This window comes from Phoenix dactylifera, chromosome 14, assembly GCF_051530095.1.
Source record: "Phoenix dactylifera cultivar Ajwa chromosome 14, Ajwa_hap1_PhDact_Kaust_v1.1, whole genome shotgun sequence".
Classification (NCBI taxonomy): Eukaryota; Viridiplantae; Streptophyta; class Magnoliopsida; order Arecales; family Arecaceae; genus Phoenix; species Phoenix dactylifera.
The window spans coordinates 2,939,067-2,962,238 of record NC_143203.1 but is presented as its reverse complement, the minus strand read 5'-3'; the positions used below and the strand labels follow the sequence as shown (position 1 = coordinate 2,962,238).

Genomic DNA, 23,172 nt, shown 5'->3' with positions numbered 1-23,172 from the left:
CATCAAATACCCCCAAACTTGAATGTTTGCTTGTCCTCAAGCAAAAGAAAAACCATAAAAACAAAGAACAATAACCATAGTCAGGCTCAACTCATCCCACCCAAAGGACCTATCATGCAAACATCAAATCTTCAACTTAATACATAAACAATAGCAAATAAAGGAAAACTAAGCATACTCACATTCTCTAGATCAAATATCCATATATAATTCTAAACTTAATCATATTTATCATGCGACCAACACAATTGAATCATGTAACAACTCAACCTGCAATCACCCCTTCTCACTACTACAAACAAGGTAGCAAACTAGAGAGTTTTTTTTTTTACCAATTATTCTTTGTCTTTAAGTTGTCACTTGCCTTTTGACGTGAATACAAGCATTTGTGATAGATGCACCCGATTACTCAACAAGTCACACACTTAAAGTGCTTTTGCTTACTCATATTTCAAGTTGCCGTTTGACGTAAAAGTAAACATTGGTGATGAATACCTCTAGTTACTAAGCAACTCAAAACATTGGAGTAGATAGAACTTTGTACACATTTATTTATTCGACTGTCTAATCATTAGCACTCTATTTACTTTAACCCTGTTTAGGACTAGATCAAAGGGGATAATCACAAGAAAAGCATCACACTCATCTTTTATGCATAATCACACAACTTATACAACTTTGCAAGGAAAGATGTACTTCAATAATCCCAAAGGAAAACAAATATGCTTTCTCTTGCTTTATAAGATATTGCCTATCCTAAATCATAATTCAATGCTTAAACACAATAAAGAACCCAAAAGTGTAATGTTGATCCTAGATAAGTCTCACACAAGTGCAAATTCATGTTCATTTCTCCTAATCTTTCACATAAAAATTTGGTTTGGAAGACATGGATATGATCATCAATTAACTTGCATGAAAGTGAACAAACCAGAATTTCGAAAAAATTTTCTTTCTCAAACAAACATAACTTGCACCAGCATTCAGCATAATCAAATATCCACTCCTCCAAACTTAATTTTCACATTGTCCTCAATGTGAAAGCAAAGAAAAATGGAAGACTAAACTCCCCTTTTGGCAAGGCTGAATACAATGAATGTTTGACTGAATTGAACACGAACTAGCTTCTTGCTTGATTTTTCTGCACCTACACAACACAACCAAAAAGAAAGGGGTCACAACAAATAATTATTCAAAGACTTAAATAAAAACAACAATTAAAATATATAACAAAAGACAAAAGAAAGGAATTTTTTTTTTTGTGGTTGGGTTGCCTCCCAAGAAGCGCTTGTTTACAGTCATTAGCTTGACTTCCACACCATCAACCATAGGTAGGATTCTTCAAAGAGTAAATCACTCCTTTAGGAACCGCATTACTAGCAAGATAAGGCTTCAAACGCTGCCCATTAACCTTGAATACACCGGTGACCTCACTACGCACCTCAACAGCACCATATGGATACACTTTCGTTACCGTGAATAGGCCAGACCACCTAAAACGAAGCTTGACTGGAAATAACTTAAGTCTTGAGTTGAAGAGTAATACTTGCTGCCCAATTTCGAAATTTCTAATCTGAAGATGTTTGTCATGCCAATGCTTTGTCTTTTTCTTGTAAATTCGAGTATTTTCATAAGCATCCAACCTAAACTCCTCCAACTCACTCAACTGTAATAATCTTTTTTCTCCCGCAGCTTTCAAATCCATGTTCAACTCCTTGATTGCCCAATAGGCCCTGTGTTCCAATTCAACTAGTAAGTGACAAGACTTTCCAAAGACAAGTCTGTAAGGAGACATACCCAAAGGTGTCTTGAAAGCTGTCCTATAGGCCCAAAGTGCATCATCTAACTTATTCGCCCAATCCTTTCTTGAACTGCTCACAGTTTTCTCCAAAATTTGCTTCAATTCCCTATTTGCGAGTTTCACTTGCCCATTTGTTTGGGGATGATAGGCAAGTGCCACCTTATGAGTAACCCCATATTTCTTCAACAAAATCTCAAATGACCGGTTACAAAAATGGGAGCCTTCATCACTAATAATAGCTCTCGGCACACCAAATCTTGAAAAAATATTTTTCTTCACAAATCTCATCACCACCCGAGAGTCATTAGTCAGAGTTGCAGTAGCTTCAACCCATTTAGACATATAATCCACTACTACCAGAATGTACTGATTGTTGAAGGAAGAAGAAAATGGGCCTATGAAATCAATTCTCCATAAATCAAACAGTTCAACCTCCAGGATATTGGTTAAGGGCATCTCATTCTTTTTTGAAATGTTGCCAACCCTCTGACATCTATCACACATGCTCACATATTGTCTAGTATCTTGATACATGGTCGGCCAGTAAAAACCAGACTGCCATACCTTTGCAACTATCTTAGAGGTACTGAAATGTCCACCACACTCCAAAAAATGGCAATGGTCAAGTATATCCTGCATCTCATCTTGGGGCACACATCTTCTAATCATCCCATCTGCACAGTGTTTATAGAGTAGCGGTTCTTCCCAAAAATAATGCTTCACATCCCACAAAAATTTTTTCTTCTGATGATAGCTCAAATCAGGAGGAACAATGCCACTCACCAAATAGTTCACCAAATCAGCATAGCAGGGGATGACTGAAACTGCCAACAACTGCTCATCTGGAAAGCTTTCATTAATGGGCACCTCATCTGCTCTTGACTGCCCTTCTAATCTAGACAAGTGATCTGCCACCACATTCTCCATGCCTCTCTTGTCTCGAATCTCAAGATCAAATTCTTGAAGCAACAGCACCCACCGAATCAAGCGCGGTTTGGCATCTTTCTTTTTCAGCAAATACTTGATTGCTGAATGGTCCGTATATACGATCACCTTGGAACCTACAAGATAAGATCGAAACTTGTCAAAAGCAAACACAACAGCAAGCAATTCTTTTTCAGTAGTTGCATAATTCAACTGTGCATTATTTAAAACTCTACTAGCATAATATATAACATGCAACTTTCTGTCTTTTCTCTGGCCAAGAACAACGCCCAAAGCGAAATCACTAGCATCACATATTAGCTCAAAAGGCAAACTCCAATCTGGGCCTGCCATAATTGGTGCTGACACCAACTCTTGCTTTAACCTGTTAAAAGCATTCAAACAGTCCTTATCAAATTCAAACACAACATCCTTATTCAACAGATTACAAAGAGGTTTAGAAATTTTAGAGAAATCCTTAATAAAATGCCAGTAAAATCCTGTGTGACCAAGAAAACTTCTAACTTCCTTAACATTTGTAGGTGGTGGCAATTTTTCAATAATTTCTATTTTTGCTCGGTCCACCTCAAGGCCTCTTGCTGAAATTTTGTGGCCTAAAACAATACCTTCCTACACCATAAAATGACATTTCTCCCAATTCAAGACCAAATTGGTCTCCTCACAGCGCTGCAAAACTCAAGATAAGTTATCTAAATAACTATCAAAAGAAGATCCAAAAACAGAAAAATCATCCATGAAAATCTCCATGATCTTTTCAACAAATCAGAGAAAATAGCCATCATGCAACGTTGGAATGTAGCAGGTGCATTACACAAACCACAAGGCATCCTACGGAATGCAAAAGTACCATAAGAACAAGTGAAGGTGGTCTTTTCTTGATCTTCGAGGGATATAGAAATCTGGTTATACCCTGAATAACCATCTAAAAAACAGTAATACGCATACCCAGCAAGTCTCTCAAGCACCTAATCAAGAAAAGGTAAAGAAAAATGATCCTTACGGGTAACACTATTAAGTTTCCTATAATCTATGCAGACTCTCCACCTAGTTACTGTCGTAGTGTGAATTAATTCATTATTTTTATTATGCACCACAGTCATTCCACCCTTTTTAGGTACTACCTGCACTGGACTAATCCATGAACTATCAGATATAGGATAAATAATCCCTTCATCTAACCATTTAAGAACTTCAGCCCTAACTACTTCTTTCATGTTAGGATTTAACCGTCTCTGATTTTCAACAATAGGTTTATGGTTATCCTCCATTAAAATTCTATGCATACACAATGAAGGGCTAATTCCTCTAAGGTCTGATATAGTCCATCCTATGGCTTTTTTTCTCAATCTCAAAATACGTATCAATTTGTCAAGTTGCTCATCAGACAAAGAAGCACTCACAATCATATGCAAAGTATTATTTCACCTAAAAATGCATACCTGAGATGTGAGGGTAATGGCTTCAACTCCAGAACTGGTGCTTGCACATTAGAAGGGGGAGGGGGTAGCTTACCTTTGCCGATATCCTCAAAATAAATACCTCTCTTCTTTGGCTTAGGATATGTAACCTCTAATGCACACGCCACTTTAGCAACCTCTAGATTATCATCTTTACTTGTCCCTGCACTCACTAAACAAGTCTCAAGAGGTTCTTTAGTATTTTCAGCCCTAAAAATCTCTCTGGTTAACTCATCTACAACATCAACTTGAAAAACATGATTAGTAAAAGAAGGATATTTAGTAGCTTCAAATAAATTAAACTCTACCTCTTCTTCACCAACTTTCAAAGTCAACCTACCATTCTTAACATCTATGATAGCTCCAGCTGTGGCTAGAAAGGGCCGGCCTAAAATGATAGGGATCTCGGTGTCTTCTTCCATCTCCAAAATAATAAAATCAACTGAAATGATAAACTTCTTTACCTTGATCAGCATATTCTCAAGAACACCCAAAGGATATTTGACTGATTGATCAGCTAGCTGCAAAGAGATGGTAGTAGGCTTCAACTCCTTCAATCCAAGCTTTCTAGATATAGATAAAGGTATTAGTAAAACACAAGCACCTAAATCACACAAAGCTCTAGAAAAATCAACATCACCTATAGTACAAGGAATAGAAAAACTTTCTGGATCTCTTAGCTTTGGTGGAAGCTTATTCTGGATAATGGCACTACATTCCTTCGTTAAGGCAATAGTCTCGAAATCTTCCAATTTCCTCTTCTTAGACATGATCTCCTTTAAAAATTTTGAATATGCAGGAATTTGTGCTAAGGCGTTTGCAAAAGGAATATTAATGTGAAGCTACCTAAACACTTTCAAAATTTTCTCAAACTGTTGATCAATTTTATTCTGCTTAAGCCTTTGAGGAAAAGAAATGGGAGGAACATAAGGTTCGACTGGTGGTAGTGGGGATGGTGTCTTGGCTAGGTCCTCAACTTCTTCACTGACCTTCTTGCTCACCTTTTCATAGTCTACTTCATCACCAACTATAGTCTCACCACTTACCTGACCAAGTTGCTTACCACTTCTCAAGGTGACTGCCTTGCAATGCTCCTTCGGATTGACCTCTGTCTTACTAGGCAAATTATCCTGTCCATGAGAATTGATGGAATTGGTTAACTGCCCCAATTGCATCTCCACATTTCTATTGGAACTCACCAACTGGTCAACCTTTGCTTCCAGTCTCTCAAATCTCTCTGAACTCGCATAGGCTAACTTCTCAATAGTTATCTCCCAAGATTGCTTATTTTCTGGTTGGGATGGTCTTGGTTGGAAACCTGGAGGATGGAGAGATCTAGAATTGCTACCTTGGTTACCTTGATCTTTCCATGAAAAGTTGGGATGATTCCTCCAGCCTGGGTTGTATGTGTTGGAATAAGGATTGTTTTGTTGCTGCTGCCTGTTATAATTAGACACAAATTGAACCTGCATACAATCAGAACTCATGTGAACTCCTCCATAGCAATCACAACTCAATACAGGACTAGAAATGGAATTCACATTACCCAGCTTATCGAACATTTTTACTAGAGAATCAATCTTGGCATTCAACATGTTTATGCCATCTACATCATACATACCTGAAACTTTCTTAGGCATACCTCTTTCATTAGACCACTGATAATTGTTAGAGGCCATTTCTTCTAACAACTCATATGCCTCTTCTGTTGACTTACTCATTAAAGTACCTCCTGCAGCTGCATCTATGGTAATTCTTACTGAATGTGTTAATCCATTATAGAAAGTCTGTACAATCAGCCAGTCAGGAAGACCATGATGTGGACACTTCCTCTGCAAATCCTTAAACCTCTCCCAGGCTTCATACAAAGATTCATCATCAAACTGAGCAAAACTAGTAATATCATTTCTAAGTTTGGCGGTCTTACCTGGAGAAAAATACTTACTCAGAAAAGCTTGTGAAAAGGCATTCTAGGTGGTGAAAGAGTTAGGCGCTTTGGAATTCAACCAGGCCTTGGCTTTATCCTTAAGAGAAAATGAAAAAAGTCGGAGTCGAATAGCATCATCACTAACTCCATTCATCTTGATTGTATCACAAATCTCCAAAAATTGGCAAGGTGTGCATGTGGATCCTCAGCAGTTCCTCCACCAAACTGCTCCTGCTGCACCATCTGGATGAGACCAGGCTTAATCTCAAAATTATTAGCATTGACTGTAGGTCTCACAATACTAGGTTGAGCACCATTGATATTCGGCACGGCATAGTCACTCAACAATTTTTTATTCTGGTTATCTTGATTATCTGCCATGGCTACTACTTGTTTTTGCTTTAGCTCTAATCTTTATTGTTTCCTTAATGCTCGTAGGGTTCTCTCAATTTCTGAATCAAAAGGCTCAATTAACTCACAGTTTCGTGGCATACACTAAATATAGAAAATGTAAATTAACAAAAAGAACAAAACAGTTTAAATTAATGCAGGAAATTATTTGTATTGATATTAAAAACAATCCTCCCCAGCAACGGCGCAAAAAACTTGATAGTCCCTAGACTCTACCACAAGTGCATGGTTCATGACAAGTAGAATAGGGCAAAAAGAGTATCGTTTCCACAAGGAGGCGATTCAAGTACCAATTTATAAATTTTCTATATTATTTAGATGACCCCAAATTGATGTGACTGATTGCAATTTCTTGACCTGAAAAATCAAATATGAAAGGTTCCTAGGGCTTGGATTTCATCAATTGAATTTCTTCAATGAATTTAAATCTGATTGTTAATATTCTGCTAATTACAATGACCGAATCTCTTTTTTTTATATGATATCCTCTTTCAAGGCATAACACCTATACCTATATTAATCTTATGTCTACTTTCGTGATCATAGAAATTAATATAAATTCATTATGATCTGTGAAATTCTTGATTGTAGGTCACAAGGGTGTGCATTTATTTCTAAACTACACTACCAATGTTTGATAAATTCACCAACTAATATTGAACTTCAACTTTCGTTACTTCATTCAACATCTTAAGCATGCAATTCATGGCCAGTAAATTACAAGAATGAAAACTAAAATCATCAAATTGCAATTAACAAAAGATATTCAATACAACCATACTCAATTCATATCAAAAATTCAATGACTACGTCCTAGCCCTAGGATAAGAAAACTAGCAAATTATAACTAATAAATCAATCCAATTATTTCTCAAACATAAATTCGCATTCAATATTCTTAATAACAATTCAGCAAATAAATAAATAAATAAATAAATAAATATATATATATATATATATATATATATATATATATATATATATATATATATATATATATATATATATATATATATATATATATAAGAGAAAGGAAAAGAACTCTGTATTTGCAAAAATCCTCCGTTCCGTTCTTTCTTTCAGAATTCCAGTTTTTTCTTCCTCTCGAAATTTCTAACTTTTCCTCCTCTCGAAATTTCAGATTCTCTTCATTTTTTTTAATCTGCTTGTCCTCCTCTTCGTATCTGCTGGCCCCCCTCCTCTTCTCGGAATTTCCTTTTTTTTGAATTTTAAAACAGATTTCCTCCCTATCTGCTAGCTGAAATCCGGAATTCTAGGCTGATTTTTAGACTCGACTCCCAGCTGGATTTAGAGCACCAAAATGATATACTTTGGAGTTGGACCCTTCACGAAAGTTTTAGATCTCGTTCTCAGATTTTCAACGCACCTGGGTTGCATTATTCTGACTTATATAACTCCAGATACAAGCTGAAAACTGAAATAGGGTCTGGGCCGCCGTAAAATTCTAGATAGATGCGGACTTCTCCGTTTCAGCTAAGTTTTGGACTTCAAAATGGCAGAACTTGGTTTTGTGATCTTCATAAAAGTTTTAGGTCTACATCTTATCTTTCCAGCAAGCTAAATAACATATGAAATGGAGGTCAGTAGCTCTAGTTAGAACCCAAAAACCGAATAGTATTTTGGGTTGACTAGACCAGCCCAATTTCAACCGAATTCAATAATTAAACACCTGCAAAATACCAAGAATTTTCAAGAATTAAATAAATATAAAAGACACCTAAATTCTAGACAAATGAGCTAAGAACATACAAAACACTCTAAAACAAAATAATTAAGACTAAGAAAATGTGTGAAATAAATTCCCACATCAATATCATGCTATGTACACAACTTGATATAGCATATGCTGTGAGTGTCACGAGCATATATCAGTCAAATCTAGGCCACGAGCACTGGATAGCTGTGAAGAATAGTGTTAAGTAATTGAGAAGAACTGAGGACATGATCTTGATCTTTAGGAGAAGAACAGAGTTAAAGGTAGAAGGATACACACATATTGATGATAGAAAGTCTACATTAGAATATGTGCAATGGTGGTTCGGTAATTTAGAAAAGTTCCAAACAAGCGATCATTACAGATTCTACCTTGGAAACTGAATGTATCGCCGCCTCTAAGGATGCAGTGGAAACCTTCTAGATCAAGAAGTTTATTGCAAAATTAGGTGTAATGTCATCAGATGCCATAATACTATACAGCGATAATAATGGCACCATAGCACTAGCTAAGGAGCCAAGATCTCACCAGAAGTTTAAGCACATAGAGCGGCAGTTTAACCTGATACGTGACTGCCTCGAAAAGAAATAAGTAGAGGTACAGAGAGTAGATTCCACAGTCAACGTGGTAGACTCATTCACTAAGCAGCTAAGTCAGCAGAAAATTGAAGCACATCTTGAGAAGATGGGGTTTAGATTTATGGCTGATTGGCTTTAGTGCAAGTGGGAGATTGTTGGAAGTATGCCCTAGAAGCCAATTTGGCCGACACATTATTTTATTCTGAGACATAAATTTGTACTTGACCTAATAATGAATTTATTAGGATGGGCATTTTTTTCATTCATGTTCTTATATGTCCATAAATCGTCCAAAGAATTAATAAGATGATGACGCATATTCTCAAGAGTTGAGAATTTGAGGCATGTTTCATTGGTGATTAATTCCTGAATTGCTCCTGGTCGATGGATCCATCACGAGGGACGGTGATCGATTCGCTGAGATTAGGGCACATATCACTTAGTTAGATGGATGAGTCTTGAGTCCATAGTGGGGGGACACTGAAGTGATTGTGCAAGTGCTTGTTAGAGAATAAGGGTACTGAGCATGACCAAAGCAAGTAGTCACTTAGATGTTTATCCACTCGTCAGTGACTTACTTGATGCTGCAGTTGTATGACTGGTCCTTTGACCTGCGATGCCTCGGCTATTCACAGTGAGGTTGCTGTAGTTTGACGAGTACATAAGTATGGGCCCTATCCATTTGGGTCATTGTAGTACAGATTGGCTGCAGTAGGTTCATTGTAGGAGTACGGGTGCATCTAGATGGAATCTATCGACCTTGATAGATTAGGAGAGATCCTATGTGATTTATAATACTGAGTTCGTAAATCCTTGGCCAAGGTAGTTTCTGTAAAAAGCGTTTTTCAATCTCGAACTGGAGTCGAATAAATTTTACATATGACAGATGATGAGGTTTGACGAGTTATCCATGACCTCCATCCTGTCGGGATCCACAATAGAGGGTGTGGAGTGATTGAGTATACCCTAATTGATTTTGATGAGCTCAAAGTATTTGAGTATGTCATATGTTGTTCTAATGAATTCAATCTAGTATTTCAGGTAAATCTTTATGAATTTATGTCTAAGTGCCTTGAGGTTTGGTTCAGAGTAGTTTGGTTAAGTATTGAACTCTATTTAAACCAAAGTCTGCATCACGAGTTGACTCCTGAACTCTGCGAGTCGACTCCGGCATGCTTGCAAGTTTCTGACACAAGCTCGAGTCGACTCCGGAACTCTGCGAGTCGACTCCGGAACTCTGCGTGTCGACTCCGACTGAGAATAGATAGAAAGAGAGAACGATGGATTTTTGGCCTTGAGAGCGAGTCGACTCCAAAAGATTCCGAGTCGACTCCGGTGCTAGGCGAGTCGACTCCAGATGGTCCCGAGTCGACTCCAAGGAAAAGCTGACAGAAAGGCAGAGAGTCAGTTTCGGAGACCCTGTGAACGAGTCGACTCCAGATGTTCCAGAGTCGACTCCAGCAAGGCCCGAGTCGACTCCGAGGCAGATCAGTTCAAAAAGACAGAGAATCAATTTTTCAGTCTCTGAAAGCGAGACGTCTTCCGAAGATCTCGAGTCATCTCTCAAGTCAGCCGAGTCAACTCCAAGTTAACCCGAATCGACTCGAGGAAGAAAATCAGAAAATGGGCCCGAGTCTCCTAAGTGTCCAAGTCATCTCCAGCTGTTGGCGAGTCGACTCCAGTTTGGTCTGAGTCGACTCCAGGACAAGGCATTCACTTTAATTCAAATTTGGAGCAGTGGTCGAGTCATTTCCAGTATAGCGCGAGTCGACTCCAGCAACAGCCGAGTCGACTCCAGATCGCGTGAGTCGACTCCGATCCCAATGGATACATTTTCAGAATGTGCAGACGGGTCAGAACGGCTCTAATCTTCTCTCTAACGGCTATTTTTTGAATGGAATCACTTAAATAGCTAGAGTGAACAGTAGTAGACAAGAAGAGAGTAATTCCACTTGAGCATTAAAGGGTTTCAACTACCAAAAGCATCTGAAGAGCGAATCAAAGCAAAAGAAGGGAGAAGTGCATTCAACTCAAACCAAAAGGGCTTCCTTCGCATTCAAAGCTCTACCTACTGTCCTCCATCCTTCGGCTCATTCAAGAGGAGACTCAGAAATCGAGAAGCCCCACTTCCTCATCTTAAATCTGTTTGAGGGCTTCTAACTCAATCTTGTTTATATTGTTTAATATTTGTTTTTCAAAAGCTTTACTTGTGAACTTTAAACTCTTGCTTTTGTACTGGGATTGAATCAAGAGTTGTAAGGTTTGTTGGTAAGCCAAAGATAAAACCAACCGTGTAAGATTGTGGTTGGTGAACTGGAAAAAACCAACTGGGTTTGATTGTAAATCCGGAAAAACAATCGAGTGGTTCTAGTCGGTAAGCCTGTCAAAACCGACCGAGTTCATTGTGATCTCGTGAAAACAACAAATTTGGTTGTGAGCTTGCAAAACAACCGGCTGTAATCCTAGTGATTATAGTGAACTCCCAAGTACGGCTTGGAAAGTGGACGTAGGAGTAAGAGTTGGCTCCGAACCACTATAAATCTCTCTGTGTTTGTATTGGTCCTTGTCTCTTTCTCTCTCTTCACTCATTGCATCTAGTGATCTAACTAATTCACTTGCAATAGATTTAGTTAATCATTCACATAATTTTTAATTGGTCAATATTTAATCAAAATCCAATTCACCCCCCTCTTGGGTTGTCTCCTTGGGCAACAAGTGGTATCAGAGCAGGTGCTCTCATATCGATTAGTGTTCCAATCTTTAAAAAGAGTAAAAGATTAAGATGACAACCCCATTTGGATTTTTCCTTAGTGAAGGACAATCCACCAATAGGCCACCATTATTCAATGGTACAAATTATACTTATTGGAAGGCTAGGATGAGAATCTTCATCCAAGCCCAAGACTATGATGTATGGAGCATCATAGTAAATGGACCACACATTCCAACACACACGGTAGAAAACGTGTCCATTCCCAAGCTTGAAAAAGATTGGGATGAATTTGATAGAAGAAAAGCTCAACTTAATGCTAAGGCAATGAACGTACTATATTGTGCCTTAGACCCAAATGAATTCAATAGAATCTCTACTTGTATTTCTACAAAAAAAATATGGGATAGACTTGAAGTGACCCACGAGGGCACAAATCAAGTCAAAGAATTTAAAATCAACATGCTAGTTCATAAATATGAACTATTTAAAATGGAATCTAATGAAACCATCACTTGTATGTTCATTAGATTTACTGATATTGTCAACGGTTTAAAAAGCCTTGGCAAAAGTTATACTAACAGTGATCTTGTTAGGAAGATTCTTCGCTCTTTACCAAGATCATGGGAGGCCTAGGTCACAGCAATCCAAGAAGCAAAAGATTTGAACACGCTGCCACTCGAGGAGCTTCTTGGATCTCTAATGATGCATGAGCTCGCAATGAAACAACACAGCGAAGAAGAATCCTTCCATAAGAAAAAGGTAATTGCCCTCAAGTCTACTTCTTCTAACAAAGATCTTTCTTGCAGTAGCAGTAGTGAAGAAGAAGACAATGAGGAAGATGAAGAAGAGGCTCTTCTTGTGCGAAAATTTAGAAGATTCATCAATAGGAAGAAGTCCTTTCACAAGAAGAGATTTTTCTCGAGTTCCTTCCATAAGGAAAAACGTAAAGAAAAGAAAAGTGAGGGAATTGGATATTACGAATGCAAGAAGCCGAATCATTTCAGAGCCGATGCCCCTTGCTAAAGAAAGTCAACAAGCACAAGAAGAAGAAAGCCCTTCTCACCACTTGGACTGACTCCGATAAGTCTTCATCATCATCGGAAGAGGAACAAGAGGAAAAGGCCAATTTCTACTTTATGGCCAACGAAAATGAGGTAATGTCTGAAACTCATTTGGATTTCACATTTGAAGAAGTGTATGATGCTTTTAATGAGCTAATAGATGAATATAGGACAATAACCTTTAAAAACAAAGAATTGAAGCTATATAATCAATCTTACATTCATAAAACTGATAAATTGATTAAGGATAAGGACACTATTATCAAAAAAAATTTACAACTTAAAACAAGCAACCAATTACTAACTCAAAAAACTGAAACTTTAATTAAAGATCAAGAAAGATTAACTAAGAAAATTTCTAAACTTAAAAACAGTAATCAGACTTTAAAAGATAATTCAATTAATAATGTTAAATTATTGAATGAAGAAAACTTGAAATTAACTAAAGAAGTTGAACAATACAAGCCTATAGTTGAAAAAATTACCTATAGTTCAGAAAAACTACAAATGATACTAAATAATCAAAGAGCTGTGTTTAACAAAGCCGGCCTAGGGTACAAACCAAAGAATAAGCAAAAATTACTCAAAAACTTCTTTGTGAAAGCCGGAGAAAGCAAATCCAAAAATATAACTTGCTTTTGCTGTGGTAGAGTAGGACATAAAGTTAATGTATGTAACTACAAAAAAATAGAAACTAAAATAAAATTAACAAGAGTTTGGATTCCAAAAGGAACCATATTAACTAATCATGAAGGATCTAAGAGAACTTGGGTACCTACGGTTGCTTGATTTCTTTGTGAATAGGAGTGTCTTGCAGCCAAGCTCAATAAACATCGTTGGTACTTGGATAGTGGCTGCTTAAGATACATGACGGATGACAATGAGCAATTCTTCACCCTAGAATCTAAGAAAGAAGGTGTGGTGACTTTTGGAGACAATAACCAAGGTCACATCATTGGTATCGGTAAAATACAAATCACACCTTCAACCATTGTTGATAATGTTCGGTTTGTAGATGGTCTTAAGCATAATTTACTTAGCGTTAGTCAATTATGTGATAGAGGTTTTGATGTTTTGTTTAAGTCATTGGTATGCATCATAACCAATTCAATTGACAATAGCTTAGTTTTCAAAGGACTAATACGTGGCAATGTGTATGTAGTAGATCTTAATGATCTTGCTAAAAATAGCCGCTGCTTAGTAGCTAATGATACTAAGCTCAATGAGGCAAGTTGGTTATGGCATCATAAATTAGGTCATGCAAGCATGGATACACTGTCTAAATTAATTAAAAGAGATTCTGTGATTGGTTTGCCAAAGCTGAAATTTGAGAAAAATAAAATTTGTAGAGCATGTCAATTTGGCAAACAATCTAGAAGTTCTTTTAAATCTATAAACTGTGTTTCTACTACTAGACCTCTTGAGCTACTTCACATGGACCTCTTTGGACCAACTAGGACCACAAGCCTTGGTGGAAAGAAGTATAGTCTAGTGATAGTAGATGATTTTTCTAGATACACATGGATCATGTTTTTAGCTCATAAAGATGAAGCATTTTCAGTGTTTAAGAAATTCTATAAGGAAGTAACTAATGTAAAAAATACTTCAGTTATAGCTATTAGGAGTGATCATGAAACAGAATTTAAAAATCATCTCTTTAAAAAATTTTGTAGTAAAAATGGCATAACTCATAATTTTTCTACACATAGGACTCCACAACAAAATGAAGTGGTAGAAAGTAAGAATAGAATCCTAGAAGAAATGGCCAGGACCATGTTGTGTGAAAGTGATCTTCCAAAGTATTTTTTGGCTGAAGCTATTAACACATCATGTTATATTCTAAATAGAGTTTTGTTGAGACTAATTATAAAGAAAACACCTTATGAACTTTGGAAAGATAGAAAATCCAAAGTAAACTACTTATTTTTTTTTGTTGTAGGTGTTTCATTCATAATAATGGTAAAGATAACTTAGGCAAATTTGATTCCAAATCTGATGAAGGTATCTTTTTGGGATACTCTACATCAAGTAGGGCATATAGAGTCTTCAACAAAAGAACTCTTGTTGTTGAAGAATCTATTCATATTATTTTTGATGAGACTAATGATGCTTCCTCTAGTAAAAGAGTAGCTTTTGATGATGATGCAGGGATACTTGAAGAAAAGATGGAAGACATAACCTTGCAAGAGGATGAACCGAAGCAAATTAAAGAGACTTCAACAAGCCAAGAGGTAATTGCTGATCATGGGCTTACAAAAGCTTGGAGATATGCTTACGATCATCCTAAAGAGTTAATGTTAGATGATCCATCTCAACCTGTTAGAACTAAAGCTTCTCTTAGGAACTTAAATAATCATCTTGCATTTGTATCACATTTAGAACCTAAAAACATTGAAGAAGCTGAAAATGATGTAAATTGGATAAATGCTATGCAAGAGGAACTTAATCAATTTGCAAGAAATAATGTATGGAACTTAGTTGAAAGATCCTCTGAATACTCAATAATTGGAACTAAATGGGTGTACAAAAATAAGCTTGATGAAAATGGAGTTGTGATTAGGAACAAGGCTAGACTAGTAGCAAAGGGCTATAATCAAGAAGAAGGTATAGACTTTGATGAGACCTTTGCTCCTGTGGCTAGACTTGAGGCAATTAGATTATTATTAGTATTTGCATGTTATAAAGATTTCAAGTTATTTCAAATGGATGTAAAGAGTGCCTTCTTAAATGGGTATATTAATGAGGAGGTTTATGTATAACAACCTCCTGGTTTTGAAAATCATCAATATTCTAACCATGTTTACAAATTAAATAAAGTACTTTATGGTCTAAAACAAGCCCCTAGAGTATGGTATGAAAGACTTAGCAAATTTCTATTAGATCATGAATTTTCTAGAGGAAATGTTGATACAACCTTGTTTTTGAAAAAGAAAAGCAAAGATATGTTAAGTGCAGATTTATGTAAATGATATTATTTTCGGTGCTACTAACAATCGTCTTTGCGAAGAGTTTGTTGAATTAATGTAAAGTGAATTTGAGATGAGCATGATGGAAGAGCTGAACTACTTCCTCGGACTTCAAATCAAACAGTCTAAGGAAGAAATTTTCATCAATCAAGCTAAGTACATCAAGGAGATGCTAAAGAAATTTGATATGGATGGAAATAAGTCAATCAGCATCCCTATGAGCTCATCATGCAAACTAGACAAAAATGAGTCAGGTAAGTCAGTAGATCAAAAGCTGTATAGAGTAGGGGTGGCAAAATATGATCCGACCCGCTAACTCGATCCGTATTCGACCCGCCATAAACAGATTTGAGTTTGGCCTAAACAGGTTCGGATCGTAAACAGGTCGACCCGTTTAACCTGTTTATTAATTAGGTCGGATACGGGTTTTATATGTCTGACCCGTTTAAACTGTTTAACCCGTTTAACTGTTGGCAGGTTAAACAGGTTAAACGGGTTAAACAGGTTAAACAGGTCTAAACAAGTTAAACGGATTTAAACAGGTCTATACAAGTCGGGTTGGACAGGTTAAACAAGTTGGGTTGGACAGGTTAAACAGGTCTAAACAGGTTAAACGGATCAGGTTGGGCAAACAGGTTAAACAGGTCGGGTCGGGTTGGGTAAACAGGTTACCTGTTTATTAAACAGGTTAAACGGATCAGGTCGGGTTACCTGTTTAATAAACAGGTCAGGTTCAGGTTGTAATTTCTGACCTGTTTAATAAACAGATCGGATTCAGGTTTATGATTTTCTAACCCAACCTGCATGTGACCCGATCCATTTATGACCCGACCCGATCCGATTGCCACCCCTAGTATAGAGGTTACCTGTTTATTAAACAGGTTAAATGGATCAGGTCGGGTTACCTGTTTAATAAACAGGTCAGGTTCAGGTTGTAATTTCTGGCCTGTTTAATAAACAGATCGGATTCAGATTTATGATTTTTTAACCCAACCTGCATGTGACCCGATCCGTTTATGACCCGACCTGATCCGATTGCCACCCCTAGTATAGAGGTATGATCGGTTCATTATTATATCTTACAACAAGTAGATCTGATATCATGTTTAGTGTATGCATGTATGCTAGGTATCAATCTAATCCTAAAGAATCACACCTAATTGCAGTTAAAAGAATTTTTAAGTATCTAATAGGAACAAAAAATATAGGTTTATGGTACTCTAAATAATCAAGCATAAACTTAATAGGGTACACTGATTTCGACTTTGCTGGTTGTAAACTTGATAGAAAAAGCACCAGCGGATCATGTCAATTCTTAGGAGAAAACTTAATCTTATGGTTTAGCAAGAAATAAAACTTGGTTGCACTATCTACGGCGGAAGCCGAATATATTACCGCCGGAAGTTGTTGTGCTCAAATTATGTGGATTAAGCAACAACTTGAAGATTATAACATTAAGCAAAATAAGATTCCCATAAACTGTGATAATACAAGTGCCATAAATCTAATTAAAAATCCAATTCAGCACTCAAGAACTAAACACATTGAGATAAGACATCACTTCATAAGAGATCATGTGTTAAATGGTGATGTGATGCTTGAGTTTGTTTGTACTGATGATCAACTTGCTGATATCTTCACAAAATCCTTGAGTAAAGATCGATTTTGTATACTTAGAAGAGGCTTAGGAGTGATTGATCCATTTTTTTGATTCTTTTCTCTCGTTCATTGATTTTGATTACTAATTCATGTTTTATATAGCATCACATGCCTATGATCATCAAATCATTCCTTAAGCTCTAAAGATTACCATTTCTCTCTTTTTTGGCACGGTTCTGACTGAGACTTTGGTTTGTGCCAGAGTTCGAGTCGACTCGGATGATTCTGAGAGTCGACTCGTGCACGAGTCGACTCGCGAATTTTCAGGAGTCGACTCGAGGTCGGAAATTCGTCTTTTAACCCTAAACGAACTGATATTTTACCAAATCCTCTCTTCGGCCGTCACTGTCCCAAAACCCCTCGAGTCGTCTCCCACGGTCGTCTCAGCCTCCTCCCTTCATTTTTCCTCCTATTTCCCTCCCGTTTCACGTCTCTCCCTCCTTGGGTAGGTCGGGATGTATCCTAAGAAAGCCACTGTGTCTCGCCGGAAGAGACCTCTCGTTGCAAGCGGCGCCGAGAGACGATCCAAGGTGAGGAACGAACCGGTAAGATCACCTCCTCCGGTTCCCTCTCCACCTCGGTCGGTTTCCTCATGCTCATATGCCGGGAGAGTCGTCTCAACCGGAAGGAAAGTCGATTTTGACTTCCTCTCCCAAGAAGGGTTTACCGTAGGGCATCGTCTTAGGAGTCAAGGTCTAGATTTTTTTTGTTCCCTTGATCTTCCCACATACCCTAGGTTAGTCCGGAAATTTTATGGCACCGTCACACGAGGTGGCGGCGGTCTTCAAGGGAGGGTAGCCAAAGTCTCTATTTGCATTTTGGAGGACCTCATTGCCTGAGTCCTCAACCTCTCTCAGGAGGGTATCGCCCTTACTCACCCCTCTGATAAATCCGAGGCTCTTACGGCCATTCTAGGGAGAGTACCCCAGTCCCCTCTTGAAGAGGTCTTCACAAATCAGCTCTCCGCTGAGATGCGACTTATTCTTAGCATTATTTCTCGCACCCTCTTCCTAAAAATGGGAAGGTTTGATTTTATTTCTGAGAAAGACCTTGCTATTATGTTCCACATCCTACATGACGTCCCTCTCAATTTTCTTAAACTCATTTACAGTCATAATTGTGATCCCTTAGAAAAACCAAGATTGAGTCTTCCATATGGTATGCTCTTCACTCTGATCTTTAGGAAGTTTGAGGTCCCTATCCTTGAGGGGGAACCCTCGCGTTCACTTCGTTACACTGACTATATGAACGAGGGGACTCTCCACCAAATGGGATTCCATAAAGTTGAGGGTACATGGGTTAGGAAGAATTCTTCTGATATACCATCTGACCCCATTGCTCCTCACTCTCCCACTTCTGATCGTGATCCGGATACCTCCACTGATCCTTCCACCTTCCCATCCACTGCTGGCCCTTCATCCACTGTGCCACCGTCTGCTCCCTCTGATCATCCCTCCTCCACCGCTGGTCCTTCCTTACCACAGCTGAGCACTGAGTTGATCGATTCCTTGGTAGGAAGGATTGCTAGTGAGGTGACTACCCGGTGTAAGTATGCTTTTGAGAGGCTGCACCATCGGATTGACGCTATTGAGGAGAGTGTCAAGTCAGTTGAGAGGAGCCAGCTCAGTCATCAGGAAAGCACCATTGAGCGGATCAAGGGCATCCTTGCCCGTGTGTCAAGATTGGCGTAGCCTGAGCAACTCGACATCTCCGAGTTTGCAAAGGAGGTCGCAATCCTGAAGGGGAAGATGGAAGCTTCCACAGCTGAGATTTGCTCTCAGCTGGCAGTTTTTTATGAGCTGCAGTGGTCAAAATTTGGTACTTTGACCGATGCATTGGAGAGGCTCCTACTTGGTTTGGAGGTCCGCTTTGGTGCTGGCGCGCCAACGCCTCAGCCTTCTCCTCCCAGGCCTTCTGCTCCTCTGGCTAGAGCCTCCGCACCTGGTCCGTCACAGCCTTCATCTTCGAGGACGAGCTCGACTTCTTCACAGCCTTATCAGCGTGGACGACGTACTGTGCAGAGGAGTGCTCGCCCTCGTCCTCCCTCCCCTAGAGGATGATTTTGTATTTGCTGCATTTTGTGTCTTTTGTTGGTTGTATGCATTTTGTGTTTTAATACTATGTATCTCTTTACTGTAGATGTACTTTCTGAACATCTCTTATGTATTCAAGTTTACAGTGAATGAAAATGCATGTCCTTTTGTTTCATTTACTATGTTTCTTTTATGACTTCTTGGTACTTCACCTTTTGTTATGATGACAAAAAGGGAAAGAAAATATGGTATTTTTGGTAAGTAAAGAAAATCACTAAACAAGAAAACACTTAAGCAAAATGTGATTTGTTCTTTTGGTAAGTAAAGAAAATCACTAAACAAGAAAACACTTAAGCAAAATGTGATTTGTTCTTAGTGGATTCGATACCTCGAGGTTTTTTATTCCTCCGTTGGGGCTCCTCAAGAAGTAATCTCCAGAGTCTATTCAAGGGGTATTCGGAGATTAGTCGGATCATATTCAAGAACAAATTATCAGATTTTCTCTTCTATAATTAAGAACTTAAGTTCAAGTTTAAAACAATAAAAGATAATCCAGAAAACTTGAACAAAGTTCAAACAAAATTGAATGCACATGTTGAGGGAAAGAATCTGAAATTCTAAGAAAGCTAACTCATTAAAGACATATAAGCCAAACAATTGATTGTATGATTTGAAGGCTTATATAATTCCAAATGAAAGGAGGAGCTTTAATTTCAGAGTTTACTGACTCATACCTTTCAATTTTGAATACATTAAATGACTAGACATTTGAATTTATTTCAAAACTTTACCTTGAATTATTCCTTGAATGAGTAATTCACTTTAAAAATACTCAATGTTTTGTCATCATCAAAAAGGGGGAGACTGTGGAGTGATTGAGTATTCCCTAATTGATTTTGATGAGCTCAAAGCATTTGAGTATGTCTTATATTATTCTAATGAATTCAATCTGGTGTTTCAGGTAAATCTTTATAAATTTCTGTCTAAGTGCCTTGAGTTTTGGTTCAGAGTATTTTGGTTAAGTATTGAACTCTATTTGAACCATAGTCTGCATCACAAGTCGACTCCTGAACTCTGCGAGTCGACTCGGCATGCTTGCAAGTTTCTGACACAAGCTCGAGTCAACTTCGGGACTCTACGAGTCGACTCCGACTGAGAATAGACAAAAAGACAGAATGATGGATTTTCGGCCCTGAGAGCGAGTCGACTCCAAAAGGTTGCGAGTCAACTCCGGTGATAGATGAGTCGACTCCAGATGGTCCCGAGTCGACTCCAAGAAAAAGCTGACAAAAAGGCAGAGAGTCAGTTTCGGAGATCCTGTGAACGAGTCGACTCCAGGTGTTCCAGAGTCGACTTCCAAGTTAGCCGAGTCGATTCCAGCAAGGCCCGAGTCGACTCCGAGGCAGATCAGTTCAAAAAGATAAGGAATCAATTTTTCGGTCTCTGAGAGCGAGACGTCTCCCGAAGATCTCGAGTCGTCTCTCAAGTCAGCCGAGTCGACTCCAAGTTAACCCGAGTCGACTCGAGGAAGAAAATCAAAAAATGGGTTCTCTGGATTTTTGAGAACGAGTCGTCTCCTAAGTGTCCAAGTCGTCTCCAGCTGTTGGCGAGTCGACTCCAGGACAAGGTATTCACTTTAATTCAAATTTGGAGCAATGGTCGAGTTGTCTCCAGTATAACGCGAGTCGACTCCAGCAACAGCCGAGTCGACTCCAGATCGCACGAGTCGACTCCGATCCCAACGGATACATTGTCAGAATGTGCAGACGGGTCAGAACGGCTCTAATCTCCTCTCTAACGGCTATTTTTCGAATAGAATCACTTAAATAGCCAGAGTGAACAATAGTAGAGAAGAAGAGAGTAATTTTTAATTGGGCAATATTTAATCAAAACCCAATTCATCCCCCCTCTTGGGTTGTCTCCTTGGGCAACAGAGGGACTGTATCATATGCTAACTACACCTAGAGGTTCATCATTTCATTCTGCTAGGTTGCCACTACATGCTGTTAGGTGTCACTGGTGGATGGTGAGACTCAAAGGCATTCACTTAGTGATCAGTGAACCCGAATGAAAAGAGTTGGAATTGTTCCAACCCGTTGAAAGAAGTTTCAATGATATTGTGATAAGAATCACAATATATCTCACTACTAGACAAAATAGAACCTATGGGATCACACATAATAGAGGATCTGATTGATCTAATGGTTGGATTGTGATTTAGAATCACAATAGTTTGCAATTGTCAATTTGATTGATAATTAGTTTAACCCACTAAGAGTTAGTGAGTTGAAGAAGGAATTAATTGCAATTGGATTGCAATTTGATTGAATCAATTGGACTTAATTAATTGGGCTCGATCTTATATGATAAGGTTCAAGAGTTCTACTTGGAGTAGGACACCTAGAGTTCTAATTGGATTAGGACTTCAAATTATTAGAGTCCTACTTGGGGTAGGATTCCTAAAGTTCTAATTGGATTAGGACTAAAATTATATGAGTCCAAATTGGATTAGGACTCCTAGAGTCCTAATTAATTATTGGTCTAATAGATGAAGATGACTCCTAATTAGATTAGGATTGAAGAGTTTAATTGAGTCATGATCCAATTGGGTTCTAATTAGATTAGGACTAATATGGATAAGGATTGGATCACCTAATCCTCCTTAGAGGAGAATTTCAGCATCCAATCAAAGGAGGCCCCAGGATCCACGTCCCGGATGGCCGGGACGCGCGTCCCGGGTGTTCGAGACGCGAGACCCGGTTGGGGCGTGGCTCCTCCTAATTTTAAGGAGGAGGCCACGCCTAGGGTATCTAGATAAAAAGAAATAAAAAGGGGGCCGGCCGCCCTTGGGATTAAGACTCTTCTTTTCATGATGGCGGCCTCTCCCCTTCTTCCTTGTTCCATCCGCAAGGGCCAAAGATGGGGGCAGCAAGCATGGTTCTCCTTCTTCCTCCTCTTCATTAGCCGCATGGAAAGAAGCATAGAGAGGAAGGTGTTCCTCTCTTCCCTCCTTCTTCTTCCATGAAAAGAAAAAGAAGAAAGTGTTTCTTCCTTCTCCTTCTTTCTCCTCTTGAAAGCAATCAAGAGTTGATTGCTTGGAAGAGTTCCAACCATCAAAGAGGGATTTCTGCAAGGGAGGTAGCACCCCGGTGAGATCACGATCTTAATTGACCAAGATCTTCGTGTGGATACCCGTGGAGGCCGGACGCATGTGCGGCTTTAAGCGAACCTTTCAACAAATCAACGATCATTAATTTGCGGCGTTCATCTACCCGCACAAGGTGAAGATTTGATCTTTATAAGTTTTGTAGATCTGAAAAATAATCAAGCAATTAATTTAATCCTTTCCTTCAGATTTTATGATCTTCTAAGTTAGAAAACTCGGAATTGTTTTTTGAAATCTACGTTCCTCGGGACGTTCATGAGATGAACGACCCCGTGCGCGTCTTTCCGCTGCGATCGTCGCAACGCGTGCGGAGGTAACCCGACAAGCGAGTAGCTCTGATGTCCCCATCAAGATAGGCTTTACTATTATATTATTTTATAAGTTCAATAGCGGTTGTTGTTCAGGTGTAAATTGTGTTCATGTTCAAATTGTGCATCAAGAGTTATTGTGTTATTTTGTTTTGTAAGTTCAATGTTAGTAGATGGAAATCGTTGCTTAGGTTCAAATTTATGTAAACTATTATCAGAGCTTAGTGTACATAAATGGCATTTGTACGAGAAGTCTCGGTGTACATAAATGGCACTTGCTTAGGTTCAATGTTCAGATAATCAATGTTTTATAAGTTCGATGTTTGTTGTTGCTCAATGTTCCGAAAATTTTCAACTTGTTCAGGTTGCTAAGGTTCAATGTTTCAGATAATGTATATGAATGCTTTGGTTT

At 38.4% G+C, this 23,172-nt stretch overlaps 1 protein-coding gene and 1 non-coding gene across 3 annotated transcripts in view; one reads left to right on the top strand and one right to left on the bottom strand.

The window, feature by feature from the left end:
- Positions 1 to 1,105: 1,105 nt before the first annotated feature.
- The window catches only part of ABC1 (ABC transporter 1), a 33,599-nt gene continuing 11,532 nt past the window's right edge, over positions 1,106 to 23,172 (bottom strand). The window contains exon 8 of one of the 2 annotated variants that reach the window (XM_089927176.1): positions 1,106 to 1,147. In XM_089927176.1, the coding sequence (XP_089783302.1) occupies positions 1,121 to 1,147 (27 nt within the window). In that variant the 3' untranslated portion in view covers positions 1,106 to 1,120. Of the gene's footprint in view, positions 1,148 to 1,314; positions 2,863 to 23,172 lie in introns of those variants that run through there. The other variant, XM_089927177.1, reaches the window with a different exon arrangement.
- On the top strand, positions 6,013 to 6,119 carry LOC149751295 (small nucleolar RNA R71). The gene has a single exon (XR_016398404.1). It is a non-coding gene; the product is annotated as a small nucleolar RNA R71 (small nucleolar RNA).